The sequence below is a fragment of the Hemibagrus wyckioides genome, linkage group LG26 (genome assembly GCF_019097595.1).
Source record: "Hemibagrus wyckioides isolate EC202008001 linkage group LG26, SWU_Hwy_1.0, whole genome shotgun sequence".
NCBI classification, from domain to species: Eukaryota; Metazoa; Chordata; class Actinopteri; order Siluriformes; family Bagridae; genus Hemibagrus; species Hemibagrus wyckioides.
In genome coordinates this window covers 9,123,570-9,140,415 of record NC_080735.1, presented here as the reverse complement: position 1 = coordinate 9,140,415, position 16,846 = coordinate 9,123,570, and the positions used below count along the sequence as shown (strand labels likewise).

Sequence of the window (16,846 nt, the reverse complement as noted above, 5' to 3'; positions counted from 1 at the left end):
TGTTGAAGCAGAGACGGCGTAACACATGTATTACTAATGTACAAAAAGACCTTTATTGCACTTCGGCTTTATATTGAAACGGCACTTTGAAAGCAGCAACACTTGTCTGAAGTCAACTTAAAAAAAAAAGGCCAGGATTGTTTCATGTTGCATTAAAAGCAACATCCAAAGAAACAAAATAGTTTTAAAGCTATCGAGTATATCTTAAATAGGTCATATAGCTGTTTATACTTTGTCGGGTTGCTCTCTGAAGCAAATTAACATATATTTACATTAAAAGGAAAAGAATATTTCACTTCACATCATTTATTGTTTTTCGCATCAGTACAATTTGGGCAAAATATGTCTTTACTAGAACTATATATTAGAATTCTTTTACATAACTAGCGTAGTATACATTGTTCATTATTTATTTATTTTGAAACCAACCAAATTTTTCCTTCACACTGCTCCCAAAAATGCTGACATAGTTCAATTACAGACTTGGATACAGTATATACTTCATCCCCATCATAATAAATGGTAGGTTTTTTTGATGCTTGTGATGATGTTTCTGCGTTCCACCTTTAAACGAGGCCCATGATACGAGCCACCCACCAGCTGCATGGCATGATGAGACGGCACACTTGCCTACAGCCTCTGTAGTGGTATGGCCATGGTTCGTAGCCACCCAGAGGCTCGCAGACACGCATGCAGTGTGTATAGCTACGGCGACACTCGGAGCAGCACACACCTGAGTGGTCCAGCATGGTGTCAACCGTCATAGGGCTCTCCTCACCCTCCTCACGGCGCTGCACACATATTAGTCATAGATAAGCATATCATACTGATTATCATCACGCTTTAACAGAAGACTGTCTAAAATGAATCAAGGAGAATCTACACAGATGGTAGCCTGAGCTCAGGACACTTGAAGGCTACCTGCTGTGCTTGCATCCTGTCCCTAAACAATAAATAGCTTTTTAAACAGAACTTCTCAGAAGCAGAAACAAACAGAAAGAAATCGAAAATGGTGTCTGTGTCTATGGTGCTCAGAAATAGGCCACTATAATGCTATCCATGCATCTACAAGTACGTGTACACCTGACCCTTTGTGCTATTCCAAAACTATGGGCATTAATAAGGAGTTGGATCCCTGTTTGCTACTATAACAGGCTCCACTCTTCTGAGAAGGATATTTACTAGATTTTGGTATGTGGTTGTTCAGCCGATTTAGCTATAAGAGATTATGTTAGGTGATGAAGCCTGGTTCCAATCCATCTCAAAACTGTCCAGTGGTGTTGATGTAAGGTCTCTGTGCGGGTCACTAGGGTTTGGCAAACAATGTCTTTATGGAGCTCACTTTGTGCACAGGGGCATTGTAGTGTTGAACATATTGATGCTACAGAACAAAAACACATTCTAGCCAACAGTTTATGAAAGGCCATCATATTGTTGTGATGGTCAGGTGTCCATATACTTCCCTTCATTTTCCATGCAACTTATCCGACACAGCATGGAGCCTATAGCAGAGGACTCGGAGCAGAAGGTGGGGGACAGGGTGACTGGTTGGGGTGCAAACACATCTCAGGGTACAACTGCACACGATACAGAGCATGTAAAGATCCCAATCAGCCTACAGCACATGTCTTTAGACTGGGGAAGGAAACCCCTGAAGAACATACATACACACACAGAGTGGAGGTAGGAATTAAACATATCCACCATGTGCCTTCTATTTCACCCAGGACTGGGGGTTGGGGTTAATCCTAAACCTTAACATTAGGATGTTACGTCCTTACTTCACTCACTGAGTCTGATTTAAGATCAAAATTGCTAATTTTGGTTCATTTTCTATTTGCTTTGGTTTGTTTTCACCTTATCAACATAATGAAATAGAATAATGGAAAAAAGTTAACAAACTTTGCTAAGTGCAGGCTGAATTCATCAAAATCACCCGAGCATGGAACACAAGGCTGTCTGCTACTAGATAATTAAATAAATAACTAAAACACTTTGTACCTTGCATCCATATTTACACAAAACCTAGCATTTCAGCAGTTCTACAGTTCTGTCTTTTGGCACGGTTTGTTCCTCAGCTTGCTTCTACTGAAAAAATGCTGCCTGAATACTACCTGTTTTTGAGTCAAATCACTTTCTCGCTTCAGTTCACATGAAACAGGGAGACTGCCTTGCTCAGATGCTCTCAGGCTGATTGTTTTGGTGGTGCACACCTAACACCAAGGGCAAAACCCAAAAATCCAAGGTTTTATCCAAACCAAGGATTTATACAAACGTGCTACACTTTGCATACGTGAACGCACCCACAGTCTATCGCAGGTGTAAAGAATACTGAAAGTCAGTGGGTACAAGGCAAACCGTCATGTCGTTTATACTGACAACGTTTTGCACAAGTTTCCACAGTAATACCATGCAGCTGTGCGCCATCTGGATGCTAAAAGCTGAGGCTCATATTCATAAAAAATTAGCACTTCTAAGACTGAGTCTACATGTACTCTCTTTTTTCAGGTTTTTGGCTGAAGAGAGGGATTTTTTGGGGGGGAAGGAGAAAGGGTCAATAGAGGTATTCTCTTTAGAAAGGAGGTCTGTGAGATTAGATGCAGGGTGACAGGCATGGCCTCCTACAGTGACCCTAACATCTGCCCATGCTCTCACGTCTGTGCGTATTGCCTTCTACTTTCTAACAATAAGAGACCAATTACAAAGAGTTAGTATAGAAATTCTGTGACAAAATAATACACCAAATAATTTTGGTATATGTATAGACAGTTATTTTAATCAACAAACATGATGTTTTTTTCCTTGTTGAAGAAAGGGGAAAGCAACTAGAGGCCAGAAATAGGCAAAAAAAAAAAAAAAATAGCATGTTTGGTGTCCACAATTGATGTAGACAAATATCGACTGGCAAGCTCTGAATTGACAGTCCTGAAATATTGTTGCGCCTCAAGGGTCAGAGTGATTACAATTGGGATGGACATTTTTGCCAAATGGATATTCACATTTTATTGAAATTACTGCCATGTTAAGTATGGCTGCAGGCGGTACAGCTACTGTTACTGTTATCAAAGCTGTCAATCATGCAGGGGTCGCTTTTTGAAATCCAAAGTGACTTCGGCATGTTAATTCAGCTTTCTGTTTCGCTCTGTCTGGTTCATTTGTATGAATACAACCGGCATGGAAAACCTTTCTAGCCAAATCGCACTCACATGGTACGGGTTGTTGGGGTTGAATGAAACGTTGTCTTCCGGAGCCTGTCGTCTGGCCCTTGGAACTGGTTTCTTCTGCTCTCCTGTAATGGACAGTGAACATGCTTTATGCAAAACAGCAATTAAACTTTTTGTTCTTTAATTTGAAGTATATTGTGACGGACGAATGGCGTGCTGATTATACAGTTCAGCCTGGCTGTTCCTTTGTGAGTCATGTTAATTAGGAGTGGGATGATATGCTGGTATACTGTGATATGGAATATTATACAGTAGTGCTGTTGAATGGCACGGAGCGTAGAGCCAGCTTCGAGACAAATCCTATTGATACGCTCATTTTAATGTGTTCTCCTTTCTATAGTACAGGAACAGTCTTAGAAATGTTCTAGCACTTTCTTCAGCCAAATAATTTGCTACTTGACCTGCCACCGCAAAGGCTTAATGTCATCATCTTTCTACATTACGTGAAATGACAGTACAATATACAGACAACGTTGCATGATTAATGGCCTCTTGTCAATTCTGCCTCATGATGCTGACTAATGGGACTGTTGTCTTGTTATTTTTTCCGATCTTGTAGTTTCTCAACAGTCTCCAGTGTTCTACAGGTAATTTTTAGGCAATATTATAAATGTAACATCCTGTGCTTTGGCATCCTCAGTCATTTATTTCAGCCTATTTACCTTTTTTAGCTGCAGTTTATTACATATCCTGAAAAAGATGTGATGCACAATTAATGTGATGCACTGCACAATTAAAAACGAAAAAAGCTTAAATATATGAATAATTAATGTTATGTTGTACTGATAACACCCTTAAGATTTGTTAAACTGCTCCTTTCTGCTGCTTTCCAGACCAATTATTTGAACAGTCAGAGAAATCTTCAAGGGCAACAGTTTTTATAATACATCTCTCACAGTCATAATTAGTATCGTGTAACATCAGTGAATTTCTTTTTTTTTTTTTAATTATTTCATAGGTTGCTTTACCCTAAATTAAATTGAAAATAGGCTGACTAAAGGACGGACAATCAGGGAGAGCAAAAAGAGGCAGTTGTACTGTTGGGGTAGGTGGGACGTAGCCAGAAGATGGGCACGTCGTTGCAGAGGTCCAGAATTTTGGTGCTGAGGAAGCTGTTGTCTTTCAGAGGCTGATCAGCTGCGACCCAAACTGGAGAGTGTTCTTCGAACTTGACAGGCATGACGTCCTCCTGTGTGGGAAACCAGACATACATGTGATTAATCATACCTTTGGGTTTACTATTCAAGGCGTCTTGCTTTCTGTGGTTCAAAACAACTTCCCGAACCTGCATTAGGTGAATCTACTCTGAGATAAGGAAAGGCTTTTCCTTTGCATAAGGGACACATTGATCCATGGATCCATTCAAATAGCATGCTCCTTTACAAAAGCTATGACACCATCATCTATTATGATGTAATTCTATCTGATGTTTGCCTAATGTATTACAGCGTCTTAATACAATACACTCACAGTCCACTTTATTATCTTCAACTGCCCAGTTTCCTAATTCGGTTTTCTTCTGTTAATTCCCTTACCTTCACTTCAGGTTTTGCCATGTTGTCCATTCTGAGATTCTTTTCATGTACAGATGTACAGACATTCCTTGCAACCCTACTGAAACCGAGATAACTAATGCAGCTAGCTAGTGAACTTGATTTAAAATCACCTCACTATAATAGTATATGTCTTTAAAATAATGCACTTGCCACTATCTAAACATTAGGGATGTTGAGTAATAGTGAGTAAATTACTTATTTCAGTATCAGGGTATCGACAGAAAACCAAAAACCATGGCATCAGTGCGTCCCTGCTCTGTATTTACTCCCCACTTGGGAAAATAAGTACCGGTTTGTAAGACTGTGTAGATTTGACCATGCTGTGTAACTCTCCTTCCCTTTAGTCTTCAAAGGACTAAAATGGATGTGCCTAGCACCGCGAATAGTAGCTCACAGTTGCACGTCGTCTCTCATTCATTTCATCGACTGTGTCCCATCCATTTCATACTTTCCTTCCAGCCGAACACATAAAGCTCCGAGATGCTGCAAAGCATCGCTTTTGACAGGACCACCCTTATCAGTGCAGCCCAGCAAGCACGTTGTAAAACACATACGCCGCATGAATATTCAAGTGGCCATTTGCATTAAATCATTTAAAGATGGATGCGTGCTTGAAAAAAGAACGGAGCAACTTCACAGTCACGGCTGTTTCGAGAGTATCGTCTTTAAATTCATCATGCAAAATGAATGCTGCAGCTGTGAGGTGAGGGGGCACTGGCGCTCTAATTTGGAGCCCGGTCTTGGCAGCGCTCCCATAATATTGAGTCGTGAGCGGCTTTTTAGGGGTCTCCCGAGCCGTGGACTTGTTCGTGTTTGAAAAACTGGATGGAAGTGCCTCAGGCAGAATCACTAACTGCCGATGCAAGGGTGGGCTCTGCCAAAAGCGATAGCCGTGTGTGTGTACTCAATCACTTCAATTTTTTCTCATGTCTTTTTCATCCAACACAAAAATAAAACATATGGAACAGGGATGCAACAGAAATCAATGCCTCTTGTGGGTTCAGTCAAACCTTTTGGGTGGTATATATTCTTTATCTTCGATACACAGGCGTGTGTTTTTGATTCTATCATTGCCATTATTTATAAGGATCAGAGCACAACTATGGAGGTTTGAACCCATAGTGTTAGGACATGCATATTGGTTGGACAAACCAACCAAAAGATTTCCTTGTGAATCGTTATTGATTCTTCTTGGAAATTAGATGCAAAAGCAGATATTTGACTATGGTTTGCCAATCGATAAAGTAATACATATGGGGAAAAGTGCAGATGTAAAGTTTGGTGGCTCAATTTACCAAGTCAAATCTCAGAGGCTCCTTGTTCAGAGATTCCAGATCGGGAAGGTGACCTTTGGCCTCGGTCTTGATGTAGCATCTCTCTCCTCCAGTGAAACGGATACCAGTAATTCCCTGAGTATGAAAGATACTGATTAACATTTGGCAACTTAAGAAAGTAAGTATTCAAACCTAATATTTTAATTTCATCACATAGAATTCATATGGATTTTGACAGTGAATACATTTTTCAAACTATTGCACACAAAAACAAGTCCTGGACATGAAAGTTCTAGAAAAGTATCGTCCTAAATGATCTTTTCAGGCATCATTTAATCCATTAAACATGACTCTCCATTGAGGTCCGTCTAAAGTCAGTGACTAGGTAAGGAGTGACTCTCAAGGTGATTCCACCACCACCATGCTTCACTGTGGGGATAGTGTGATTAGAGCAATGTTTAAGAAAATAATTGTCTGGTTAAATTAATAGTATTAATATAGGTGTTTAAGGTGTAAGTGTTTAAGGTGTTTAAGGTGTAAGTGTTTCTGAAAACTTACAATTTGAAAATCATGGACCTCAACTGCTTCGCCATTTTTGCTTCCTGTTGTGAATCTCTCCAAGTTGTTCAGTGTGTCAATCTCCATGGAGCCCTCCTCCTTTTTTCCGTCAATGCTCATGCTATAGTGGACACTGTACACCTGTAACAGAATGTATGTGCAAATAAACCATTAATAAAAACATTAATAAAACATTTCCACAACATAATCTACTGTCCTTACCCACTATACTTACTATGAAATATAGTTATTAAAATACTTTTTATTCATTAATATTTTCATGATTAAAATGAATCCATTTAACACCTCATGCTTGAAATATCCCTTTTCCATTAAGTCATTTATTATATGTTATAAAAACTATACATTTTAGTATCCCACAGTGTTCACTCAACCATGTTCCCCCGATTAGATGATATGGAATATTCCACAAGTCACAAAAAAGAAAAAAGTAAAGTGAGTTCCCAGTGGACTCAGGGCACTATGCAGATGACACCCTGGACAGGGTGTAAACCCATCATAGGGTACAAATACACACTCCTTCACACACTACAGACGATTTGGAGATTCTTGTCAGCCTACAACACGTCTTTGGACTGGGGGAGGAAACTGGAGTACCGAGAGAAAACCTCCAACGCATGAGAAGAACATGCAAACCATGCAAGGGAATCAGACCCCCAACCCCACAGGTGCTAACCACTATAAGTCACTGTGACACCACCTCAACCAAAATTATACATCATTTCTATTCAAAAATATATTAACATTTGATTAGAATGGCTGCATTTTAGTCTTAGATGAGTAACAGGGTTGAGGTTTTTAGCCTGGAATTTAGCCTGGAATGTGAACAACCAACATTTTGTGTATTTGCTAATTCCATACTCTTCTTGCCTGAAATACAGTAGTTTTATACATTATTAATAGTTACATGCTTGGTTTCTGCACTTCAAACAACTCAAGAAGAAGTTGATGTGCAAATAATGATCATTGACGTAATAAACGTTTCACTTTTTCATTGCATCAACTGAAATGTTGCGTACATCTGTACCGCTAACAACCTTAAGATCTGGATGTTTGTAACTCTGTTAAGCAAAGAAATGAAATACTGCATACTTTCCTGACCAAAGTTTGAGTCAAAGCTCTATTTTTAGAACTCTGCTTCGCTGAATGAAGCCTAGTCCACGTTTCCTTCTCCTTGGCAGGGTAGCTTATGTGTTATTGCACCGGATGGAGGTAGTTATATAAAGGGGTCCTTTCACGCAAACCATATGATGTATAGCAAGAAATGCAGATGGTTGCGACTGAGATGAAACTTGTTGCCAATAAAATTATCACGCCATTATTTGTTGGCATGGATACAACATGGAAGCCTGCTAAAAGCCATGAAGCAAATCAATATTTTCCTGTTAAAATTATTAGCAGAAAGCAAATCCACACCACCGGCTTTATTGTAGAGCTAAATATTGGTCTGGATAATGGTAAAGGTGACACTCCTTAAAGAGTGTAAATCCGGAAGGACACACTATTGGGGTGAAGTGAACGCTGTGGAGGTTAATTAATGCAAGACAGTATAGACAGAAATGACAATTTTGGGTGTGTCAATCATTTTGTATATTTTAGGATTAAATACATATATAGCATGTCTAATCTTAAACTATAGTAAAAATGTCAAACCTTTATCATTCATGTAATGTCATCTCTCTCTCTCTCTCTCTCTCTCTCTCTCTTCTAAACTTACAACCACTGCATTATCACAAACTTATCAAACTGGAAGAAGGTTGTAAGCTCCTCCCACTCAACGCAATTGCATCATGGAGTATATACATTAAAAAACTTGCTTCCTGGTATAAACATCAACATATGTGTCATTAACGTCAATGTATTAATGTGTAAATTTTGAGTTTTATTGCAGAAGGAATTCTCAAAAATGTTGATCGTTATACATTTAATCTATAAAATGGCAAAAAAAAGAAAAAAAAGAAAGCTTTTTTTTATATACAGTGCATGACATTTTCTTGATTAAACTACATCTAATGCAACAAACTTGTTTACATTAAAAGACACATTTTAATTCTGGCATGGATAAATTGTAAATTGCAAACTTGGAGTGAAAACGTTTTAATGCATAAATACTTCAGCAATCGAGTAGCAAATATTGCTTGTTATATCTGTTTTTTTTGTTTGCTTTTATTATTCAGCTGTAGCATTTTTCCTTAAGGCAACAAGTCTTCATAAAGAATTCATTCCGTGCTTTAAGTTGATTCTACACTAGGAGCTTCTTTGACACTAAGAGTTGATGCAAAACTGTAAGAGTTCAGCACTCAAGAGTACATTTATATGTCTCAGTGTTAGTTAGGGACCTTTTTTTTTCCTATTCGAAGAACTTAAGGTAAACACTACAGCGTGTGAAATCCTAAATATTCTCCACCTCTCGGTCCTTGGGCTTCAACTAGACCACCTTCCACTGATATAGAGTCAAACAGCAATTCATTCATATAATAGACCCTGGGAATAGAAGAAGAAGAAGAAGAAGAAGAAGAAGAAGAAGGCAGGTGGATAGGTGACCGTCTTACATGCTTATCATGTTCGTTCCAATAGTAAAAGGCAGCCAAGGCTCCGAGCAGCAGGAGCGCGGCCCCGATGCTCAGCGCACCCACGGCGATCTTGAGCGCGCGCACAGAGCTCGAGGGCTTCACGGCGACAGCGGCGTACGCCTGCAACACCATACAACATTTATAAAGCTCCTCAGGCACTTCACAGTCATTAAAATGTCTAATAGTAGACGCAAAAGTAACTGCACATGAATTGCCATCATGAACGCGCTTATGGATGAGCAATTACGCAAACTTGGACACTTGCATCTACCCAGAAACATATATAGATATATTATGCATAAAGGTATAAACTGAATGTGGAACTGACAGTGTTAAAGCATAATGCTGCTAGTGTGATGTCCACGCATTATTAATATAAACTGATTATTGCATTATGGACTTACAGGTGGCATGAACTGCTGTAAATCCTCGGGTCCGGCCAATGCAATAGGGATTTTCTCAGAGGTCTCCTCCATGGCTGGTTGTAGACTTCTGTCACAGTGTTCACTTGTTCGGTTTTAGCAAGGAAAGGGGGAAAAAGGTTAGGTATGAGGCTCGTGACGCGAGGGTGTAAGATTACGGGTGATTGGGAAGGTCCTCTTGCAAGACTTTATGGCATGTTTGAAAGCAGTGTAAAAAAGGGGGGGGGTTTGTTGTTTTATGGTGAAGTGTAAATCTCAACACTGCTCATTTGTGCCTATAAACATTATAGATTAGTATTCAGTTTTGGGATTTTTACTGTGGTGGAAGTGCTTTCACAGTACATAGCTAGATCTCTAAAAAAAAACGACAAAAAGAAAAGACTGGACTTGGAAGCTTTAAGGGTTCTTGTGTTGCATTAGTGGAGGTACTAATGGTTGCGTCTGTGAAACGATCTGAAAAACCTTTAAAAAAAATGCAGAATGTTAATGCACGTGTGCTTTTGTTAGCTAATGGACTGCATAAAAAAAAGAAGAAAGATTCATGTCCTGTTTGAGTGCCTAACAAGATACTCCTTAACCTGATGAGCTATATTTATAACCTACACAGAATAAAAGGTGAACAGTCCTGAATTATCTCCTACAGTGTAGAATTAGCTTGCATTTTTCTGTCTTGTCTTGGTAAGACAAGTGTGTAAACACTGTGTCACGTGTGAACACATACAATGCTGGCTTGTTTACTGAGATGGCATTCCCATGTAGCCATCTCCAGTGGTTATGATAATGTTAATCCGGTCGATTTCCTTATGTTTAATGCAAATGAAGACCAAGGGAAATTTGACTGTTATGCCTTTTCAGCATACACAGATGTCCAAGGTCAAACAAGGCACCAAACACATTTAACGTCTTATCATTAAAAACGTCCATGCATCTGAGACAAGTATATAATGCATGTGTGAGTGAATGAACCAAATATTGATTCAGTTTATTCAGTCAGTCAGTGAGTGAGAGAGAGCGAGAGAGAGAGAGAGAGAGAGAGAGAGAGAGAGAGAGAGTAATTATTATACATACCTTAGTGAAACCTTGCTGACTTTACCATGGTGACATTTACATTACATTCATGAAAATATAATGGTGTTTGTGCTCCGAAATTAGTTCAGCCCCCTGCTTTCAACACCAGCATGCTCTTCGTACCCTCAAATCATACAAACAGCGCCATCCTCTGTCCCTAAACATACTTCTCCAGAATTATTTATTTCTTTTTTTAAATGGGTTTATTTCAGTGAGCCTGAAAGGGACGCAAGAAATCGATTTCCAATGTTTATTTTTTATAACACAGTGAGAGAAATAAATCAAAAAGTTACATCTCACGTTCAGTGTTTGCACATTTATCAACTTGATAGGGTATCCGACCATGAAAAGGGTCTTTTTTATTTTTATTTTTTTTTAAATAAAGGACATGCTTTTAATATAAAGTATATAATCTTCAGTAACCTTTGTTTTACTTATCAATAATATAAAAATAGACTCTTTGTATTTACAAACTTGCATTATATATATATACATACAAGATTTCCAACAAGATCAGATGATTGCTTAAAATTGTCATAAAATTGAGACCAACACTGACTTGAAAATGTTTTTCTTTTTAAATAGACAAATATTTATACATATACATTTTCTGGCCCTATAGATTTGAGAGACATCTTGTTTCAGATTTTTAAACTTCGTTTGTGGCACAGCGTGCTGTAGTGGGAGAATACACCGGGATGGTGACATCATTGATATCTTGTGCTCTGCTCTGCTGAGGTGGAGGAACGATGACATATTCTTGGTGTAGCACTCTTTCATAAACGCTCTGCAAGCCCACTGTTTTGGGAATGTGTGCCTGGTAATAGTTCTCTCTTCTGAGCGTGTCCCTTGGAAGAGAGCCTGTCTTAGCAAATGTAGACAGATGCTGTCTGGAGCTGCTGTTCATCCTGGTAGCATTTGGACTCCAGCAGCGGTCCGAATGGCCGAGGATCCTACACTCGCTTGTGCAGGCCCACAGAGCTAAAATAAATGCCACAAAAAAGCTTGGTTAGCAATTAGTATTTTTAAATTTAGTCAGAATAAATATGATCTGTTTAGACCAGACGTTTTCAATCCAGTCCATGGGAAATCTCATCCATCCATATTTCTGTTCCACTCTAACACAAATCTAAGCCAAGGGGAAGGTGGTTCACCTGGATCAGGTGTGTCAGGTGTGAAAAAATATAGGTATGGATGGACCACCTTGAGGACTGGACTATTTGAAAGACGATAATATGATCATTGGTTTACCATCTTGGGCGCTGTTTTGGTGTCCGTCCTTTTTCAGGCCATCTCCGCTTATGTCTGAATCGCTGTCGTTGAAGTCACTGTCCCCTTTGCCGCTGTCTTTCCCACTGAACTGAGGATCTCGTGCTGAAATAGTTGTATAGGAGTTGCCCTTCCATATTGTAATTGGCCTTACAGCCTCTTTGCCATAGCCAGGTAGTGTTAAATATCCCTGTTTCAACAACAACAAAAAAAAGCATGAAGTAAGTCATAAAGTAGAGATGTATATCTTAGGGTCCAGCACACCTTAGTGATTTTTCTGTTCAAACACACCTGATTTAACTCAGTTAGCGTTATGGAAGAAAAATCAGTCAACTGTGCTGCGCACCAGAACAGAGAAAACAAGGTTATATAAAGAAAAGGACTTACATCTAGTTTTGGTCCGTGGCTTTTGTCCTCTGTCTCATACGCGGCGTCGATTCCGTCTTCAGAGCTGCAGCACTCATCATTGCTCACTTGAACGGATCCGCTAAAAGCAGGTTGATTTGAGTAGGGCTGTACATCAAACACGTTTTCACTGTGAACTGGGATCAGTGGGTCACTGTTGTTTTTCTCTACATCAAGATTGACGTTGTCCTCCTTGTCATCTCCGAATCCTTCGTGCCGCTTGTCTAGTTTGCGCTTATTGCATGTGGTCGCGATTAAAATAATAGCCAAAAGCAACAGCGTGCAGCTTCCAGCCAGAACGACGATGATCACCACTGACATATCCCACTCGTGAACTTCATCATCATTGCCAGCGTTTCTGAAGAGGTTGCGGTCACCTTTAGGAGCCCCTGCGACTACCGTGAAGCGGATGGTGGCTGTGGACGTGAGAGCTGGTCTACCGTGGTCGCTCACTGTAACCGTGGCTTTAAAGGTCTCGCCCACGTCGTAAACACCTTCACGGTTCACGGAGATCTCCCCGCTCACCTTATTGATAGACAGCGCGCTGGCTTCGGACGAGATCATTTGGTAGGACAGCTCGGCGTTAATGCCCTCGTCGGCGTCTCGCGCCTTTATTTGCGTGGTAACGTAGCCCGACGGGGCGTCTTTAGGCAAGAGAATGTCCACAGAGCCGTTCGTGAGCACTGGATGTACGATAACTGGAGCGTTGTCGTTCTGATCGACTATTCTGAGGTTGATGGTGGCGGTCCCGTGCAGCTGAGGCGCGCCACCGTCACTCGCATGGACGCGCAGCTCGAGGTGCTTCAGAACTTCGTAGTTGAAACTTCTCAGCGCGTAAAGAGAGCCAGTGCCGGGGTCTAGAGAGACAAATGTTGACACGGGCGAGCCCATCACGTAGGTTTCCGCGAGCTTATAGGTCACTTTGCTATTTTGTCCCATATCCGAGTCGCGCGCCACAATCGTGGTGATGTACGCGCCCGGTGCGTTGTTTTCTACGAGCGACACTTCATAGGCAGCTTTGCTGAATATGGGCGCGTTGTCGTTTTCATCTGTCAGTCTAACGGTGTATTGTGTGATGGTGCGGAACGGTGGGGAGCCGAGGTCTTCGGCCACTACTGTCAGGTTATACTCGGCTATTTTTTCCCTATCCAGCGGCGCCGTGGTGACAATCATGTAGCTGTCCTCGTACGCCTGCTGTAGTCGGAAGTGATCGTGCCCATAGAGGGTGCAGTGTACCTGGCCGTTGACTCCTGAGTCCCGGTCCGAAGTACTGATAAGAGCCACGAAAGTGTCCTTGGCGGCTGCCTCGGTCACGTGCGCAACTCCCGCCGCCATGGACGTCATCGGCGTGATGGTGATCTCAGGCGCGTTGTCATTCACGTCCTGCACCTGTACGACCACTTTACAGATGGCCGGCGGACTCGGACTCTGACCCAGGTCGGACGCCTGAACATCGAACTCGTACGTCGTCTTGCTCTCGTAATCCATCGGGCTCTCGAGTGTGATGCGCCCGGTTTTCCGGTCTACGCGGAAAAGTTGCCTGATCTCCGAGGGCACTTGGTTACCGAGCCCGTACACCACTTCGCCGTTCAAACCTTCATCCGGATCTACTGCGTTGAGATCTAAAAGCAGAAATCCCACTGGAGCGTCCTCTGGTATTTCTACTGAAAAGTGGTTGCGCTCGAAAATAGGACTGTTGTCATTGTAGTCCTTCACCTTGACGTTGATCTTGGTGATGCCGGACCTGGGCGGATTGCCGCCGTCCGTCGCCACGAGCTCCAGCGCGTATGAAGCCTGTGTCTCCCTGTCCAGCTCTTTCATTAGCACCAGCTCCGCATATTTAACCCCATCCGCTCTGCTCAACACATCAATAGTAAAGTGACTATTCACTGAGATCTGGTAGCTTTGAATGTAGTTCGTGCCCACGTCTTCATCCACAGCCACATCTAGGGGTATTCTGGTACCGGCTGCTGTGTTTTCTGAAATTTCCAGCGTAGACTCCTTCCTGGGAAACTCGGGCGCATTGTCATTAATGTCCTTCACCTCCACTTCGACGTGTATTAGTCTGAATTGGTCTTTAGTGAAACTCACCACATCGAAGGCAATAACACACTGAGGAGAGTGCTTGCAAATTCTCTCTCTGTCAATCTTCTCGCCTACAGTGAGCTGCCCGTCGCTTTCTCTCAGCCGAACAAAAGATGCGTTGACCTGCTTCATCATCCTGAAATTAGTCTTGGAGCCGACGGACGGACTTAAGGACATGTCCTTGGCCAGGTTTCCGATAATGGTGCCCGGTGCGTCCTCTTCGTACGTTTCATATTTCATGGTTCTTCCCGCTGCTCGCGCTGGCAGCAGAGGCAATGACAACAAGGTGAAAAAGAACATCCACCGGTGACAGCCTGCATTCCCACCCATAGTGACTGATCTGTCACTTCACTTCACCAAAATGTTTGAAAACCACAAAAACACGAATTAAGTTAGATTTTCTATCCTATTGTCTTAACATTAGGTTCCTGAACCCAGAGAGGACAAAGTGTCTCTCCTCTGCGCACTCCACAACAGCGCCCGCTTTTAAAAAGCAACTCGAGAAAACTGCAGTGGCGGCCCCGTTTATAGACGCGCGCATGCAAATGAGATCCAGTGTGACCAATCCCCGCCTTGAATAGAGAAAAGGGGACTTTTAAAAGACACCTAAGCCTATTTAGAAATTGCTTAAAGCAAAGGAGTTGGCACAACAGCATGAAGTGCCTGATTTAGTATAGGATACTTTTTTTCTCTCGTTCTCCTTAGAGTACACTGTACCTCTTTTGGTCAAGTTAAGCCAGTTCAGGTATGGGTTTGAATAACAGGGAAACACAAACTCAGCCTTGCTTTAGCTGAAGAAAAAGCTATATTATTCACAATTGGAGCTTAAGTAATACAAATGTTGTGTAGGCTTTTCGGTTTCTCCACGTGTGCGAATGCGCGGCGGTTTAAAGTTGTGCACTTTACTGTTGATCAAACATAGATAAGCCACGAGATCCCCTATAAAATGATTATTTCCTATAAACCCTTAGCTCACGAGATGTCGTGTGAGCTGAATCGTAATTCTACCGAAATCTCTGTACTTGTGCTCGTTTAGCATGCATGATGCATGTCACTGGCTGCGCGCCTCCTCCTTCCCTTACCCATTCGCCTGCTATGCCAGGTGAACAAAAACCCCGTTACCAATAGGATTTAGGCCAAGCGCCCACAAGATTTAGAAAAGATCTCTATAGGCAGATTATATCAAAGGCATATGAAGGCCTCGTTAACGCCGCGGATATAATGGCATGGCAGGGTTTCCCATTGGAGGCATTAGACACCCAGCAGCGCTTTCACACACACAGCCGCGCCTAAGTGGACCATAATGAAGCAGCTCCGCATGCGCTCCTTTGTGTCTGCCACGATCACCGATATAACTCTTTTCACCGAACCAAGATGGTCGATGAATTGGCCAGGGCTTTTTGAAGGGGGTTGGTGTGCCTCATATTAAAATGCGTTTAGGGAGCGATCAGGTTCGTCATGGGTATTTAAGAGATTTTGTCCCTCTCAGCTCCTTTTCTGCGCTTTGCCATCCGCGGGACAAACACTTGCCATTGAACAGAAGGACAAAGAGAGGAAAAATCCATCTGCCACCATCACTTTATAGACAAGGAAGTTTTAAATTCCTCTGTGTGTATTGCTCCATAATAGTCTCACTAAACACAAATTCTTAATAGTAACTTTGACCAAGTCAACTTGTATAAAAGTTATGACGCTCATGGTGAGGGGTCTAGCTTTTCTAAGGCATCATTCGTATAAAATTCAGCACAAACGTCTCACTTCTGCAATTTTTTTCTGTATAGAATTGTAATTTGCTCGTCAGTATATTGCTTCAGTCTCAGAAAAAGGGGTATGAAACTTTTACCTTTTACCTCACCATTACTTAGAAAGGTGCAGGCTACCTTTAAAGCTGTAAGCTACTTGAAAAACTAATCACAGTCCATTAACAAACTTTAATTCATTTAAAGGTACACCATAGACGAAGGATCCATATTAAAGGCACGGCAAATGTACGCTGAAGGGAACCACCAATGCCCATATTGCCCACGAGGGTACATATTTTGTGCATTTAATATGGGTAGTTCACCTGTGTGCTTTTAAAATGATTTAAGGTATGCAAAGGGAAACTGATTAGATTAGATACATTATATTAGTATAGATACACTTATAGTGTACCTTTAAGTTCAGTACAGTTTTTTTATGGAGTGTAAGGATTTTGGAGAATCACTCAGGATTTTGGAGATTTCACTTCACTCAGCCACTTTTCAGCAAGTGATAAAACTTTACGCTTCACTTTACCGTCCATCTGACTTACATTCACGAGGATTAGATGACGTCAAAAAAAAAAAAAAGATCCTTGAATGAGATGCTCAGCACTGCATCTAACAGACTGTGGTGTTCTTAGAGGTCCTC

The 16,846-nt window shown here is 41.4% G+C and overlaps 2 protein-coding genes across 2 annotated transcripts; both read right to left on the bottom strand.

The window, feature by feature from the left end:
• Positions 1–51: 51 nt before the first annotated feature.
• On the bottom strand, positions 52–10,826 carry cnmd (chondromodulin). Its single transcript, XM_058380830.1, has 8 exons — positions 10,697–10,826; positions 9,611–9,713; positions 9,186–9,326; positions 6,613–6,753; positions 6,076–6,189; positions 4,263–4,413; positions 3,207–3,289; positions 52–791 (listed from the first exon to the last, which is right to left on the bottom strand). Exons 2-8 carry the CDS (start codon positions 9,680–9,682, stop codon positions 567–569), a joined length of 927 nt encoding a protein of 308 aa, XP_058236813.1. The 5' UTR covers positions 9,683–9,713; positions 10,697–10,826; the 3' UTR covers positions 52–566.
• Positions 10,827–10,980: 154 nt separating this feature from the next.
• si:ch211-199f5.1 (protocadherin-8) lies at positions 10,981–14,935 on the bottom strand. The gene is made up of 3 exons (XM_058380819.1): positions 12,353–14,935; positions 11,948–12,155; positions 10,981–11,677 (listed from the first exon to the last, which is right to left on the bottom strand). Exons 1-3 carry the CDS (start codon positions 14,783–14,785, stop codon positions 11,346–11,348), a joined length of 2,973 nt encoding a protein of 990 aa, XP_058236802.1. The 5' UTR covers positions 14,786–14,935; the 3' UTR covers positions 10,981–11,345.
• Between the last annotated feature and the right edge of the window lie 1,911 nt (positions 14,936–16,846).

What these genes read in the sequence shown, in the direction of transcription:
- cnmd (XM_058380830.1), bottom strand. Translation starts at nt 9,682, where the DNA reads ATGGAGGAGACCTCTGAGAAAATCCCTATTGCATTGGCCGGACCCGAG. An exon ending in TACAGCAGTTCATGCCACCT is followed by an intron (nt 9,327 to 9,610) that starts GTAAGTCCATAA and finishes ATGGTGTTGCAG; the next exon opens with GCGTACGCCGCTGTCGCCGT. An exon ending in ACGTCCCACCTACCCCAACA is followed by an intron (nt 3,290 to 4,262) that starts GTACAACTGCCT and finishes TGTCCATTACAG; the next exon opens with GAGAGCAGAAGAAACCAGTT.
- si:ch211-199f5.1 (XM_058380819.1), bottom strand. Translation starts at nt 14,785, where the DNA reads ATGGGTGGGAATGCAGGCTGTCACCGGTGGATGTTCTTTTTCACCTTG. An exon ending in GCCACGGACCAAAACTAGAT is followed by an intron (nt 12,156 to 12,352) that starts GTAAGTCCTTTT and finishes TTGTTGAAACAG; the next exon opens with GGATATTTAACACTACCTGG. An exon ending in CCAAAACAGCGCCCAAGATG is followed by an intron (nt 11,678 to 11,947) that starts GTAAACCAATGA and finishes CATTTATTTTAG; the next exon opens with CTCTGTGGGCCTGCACAAGC.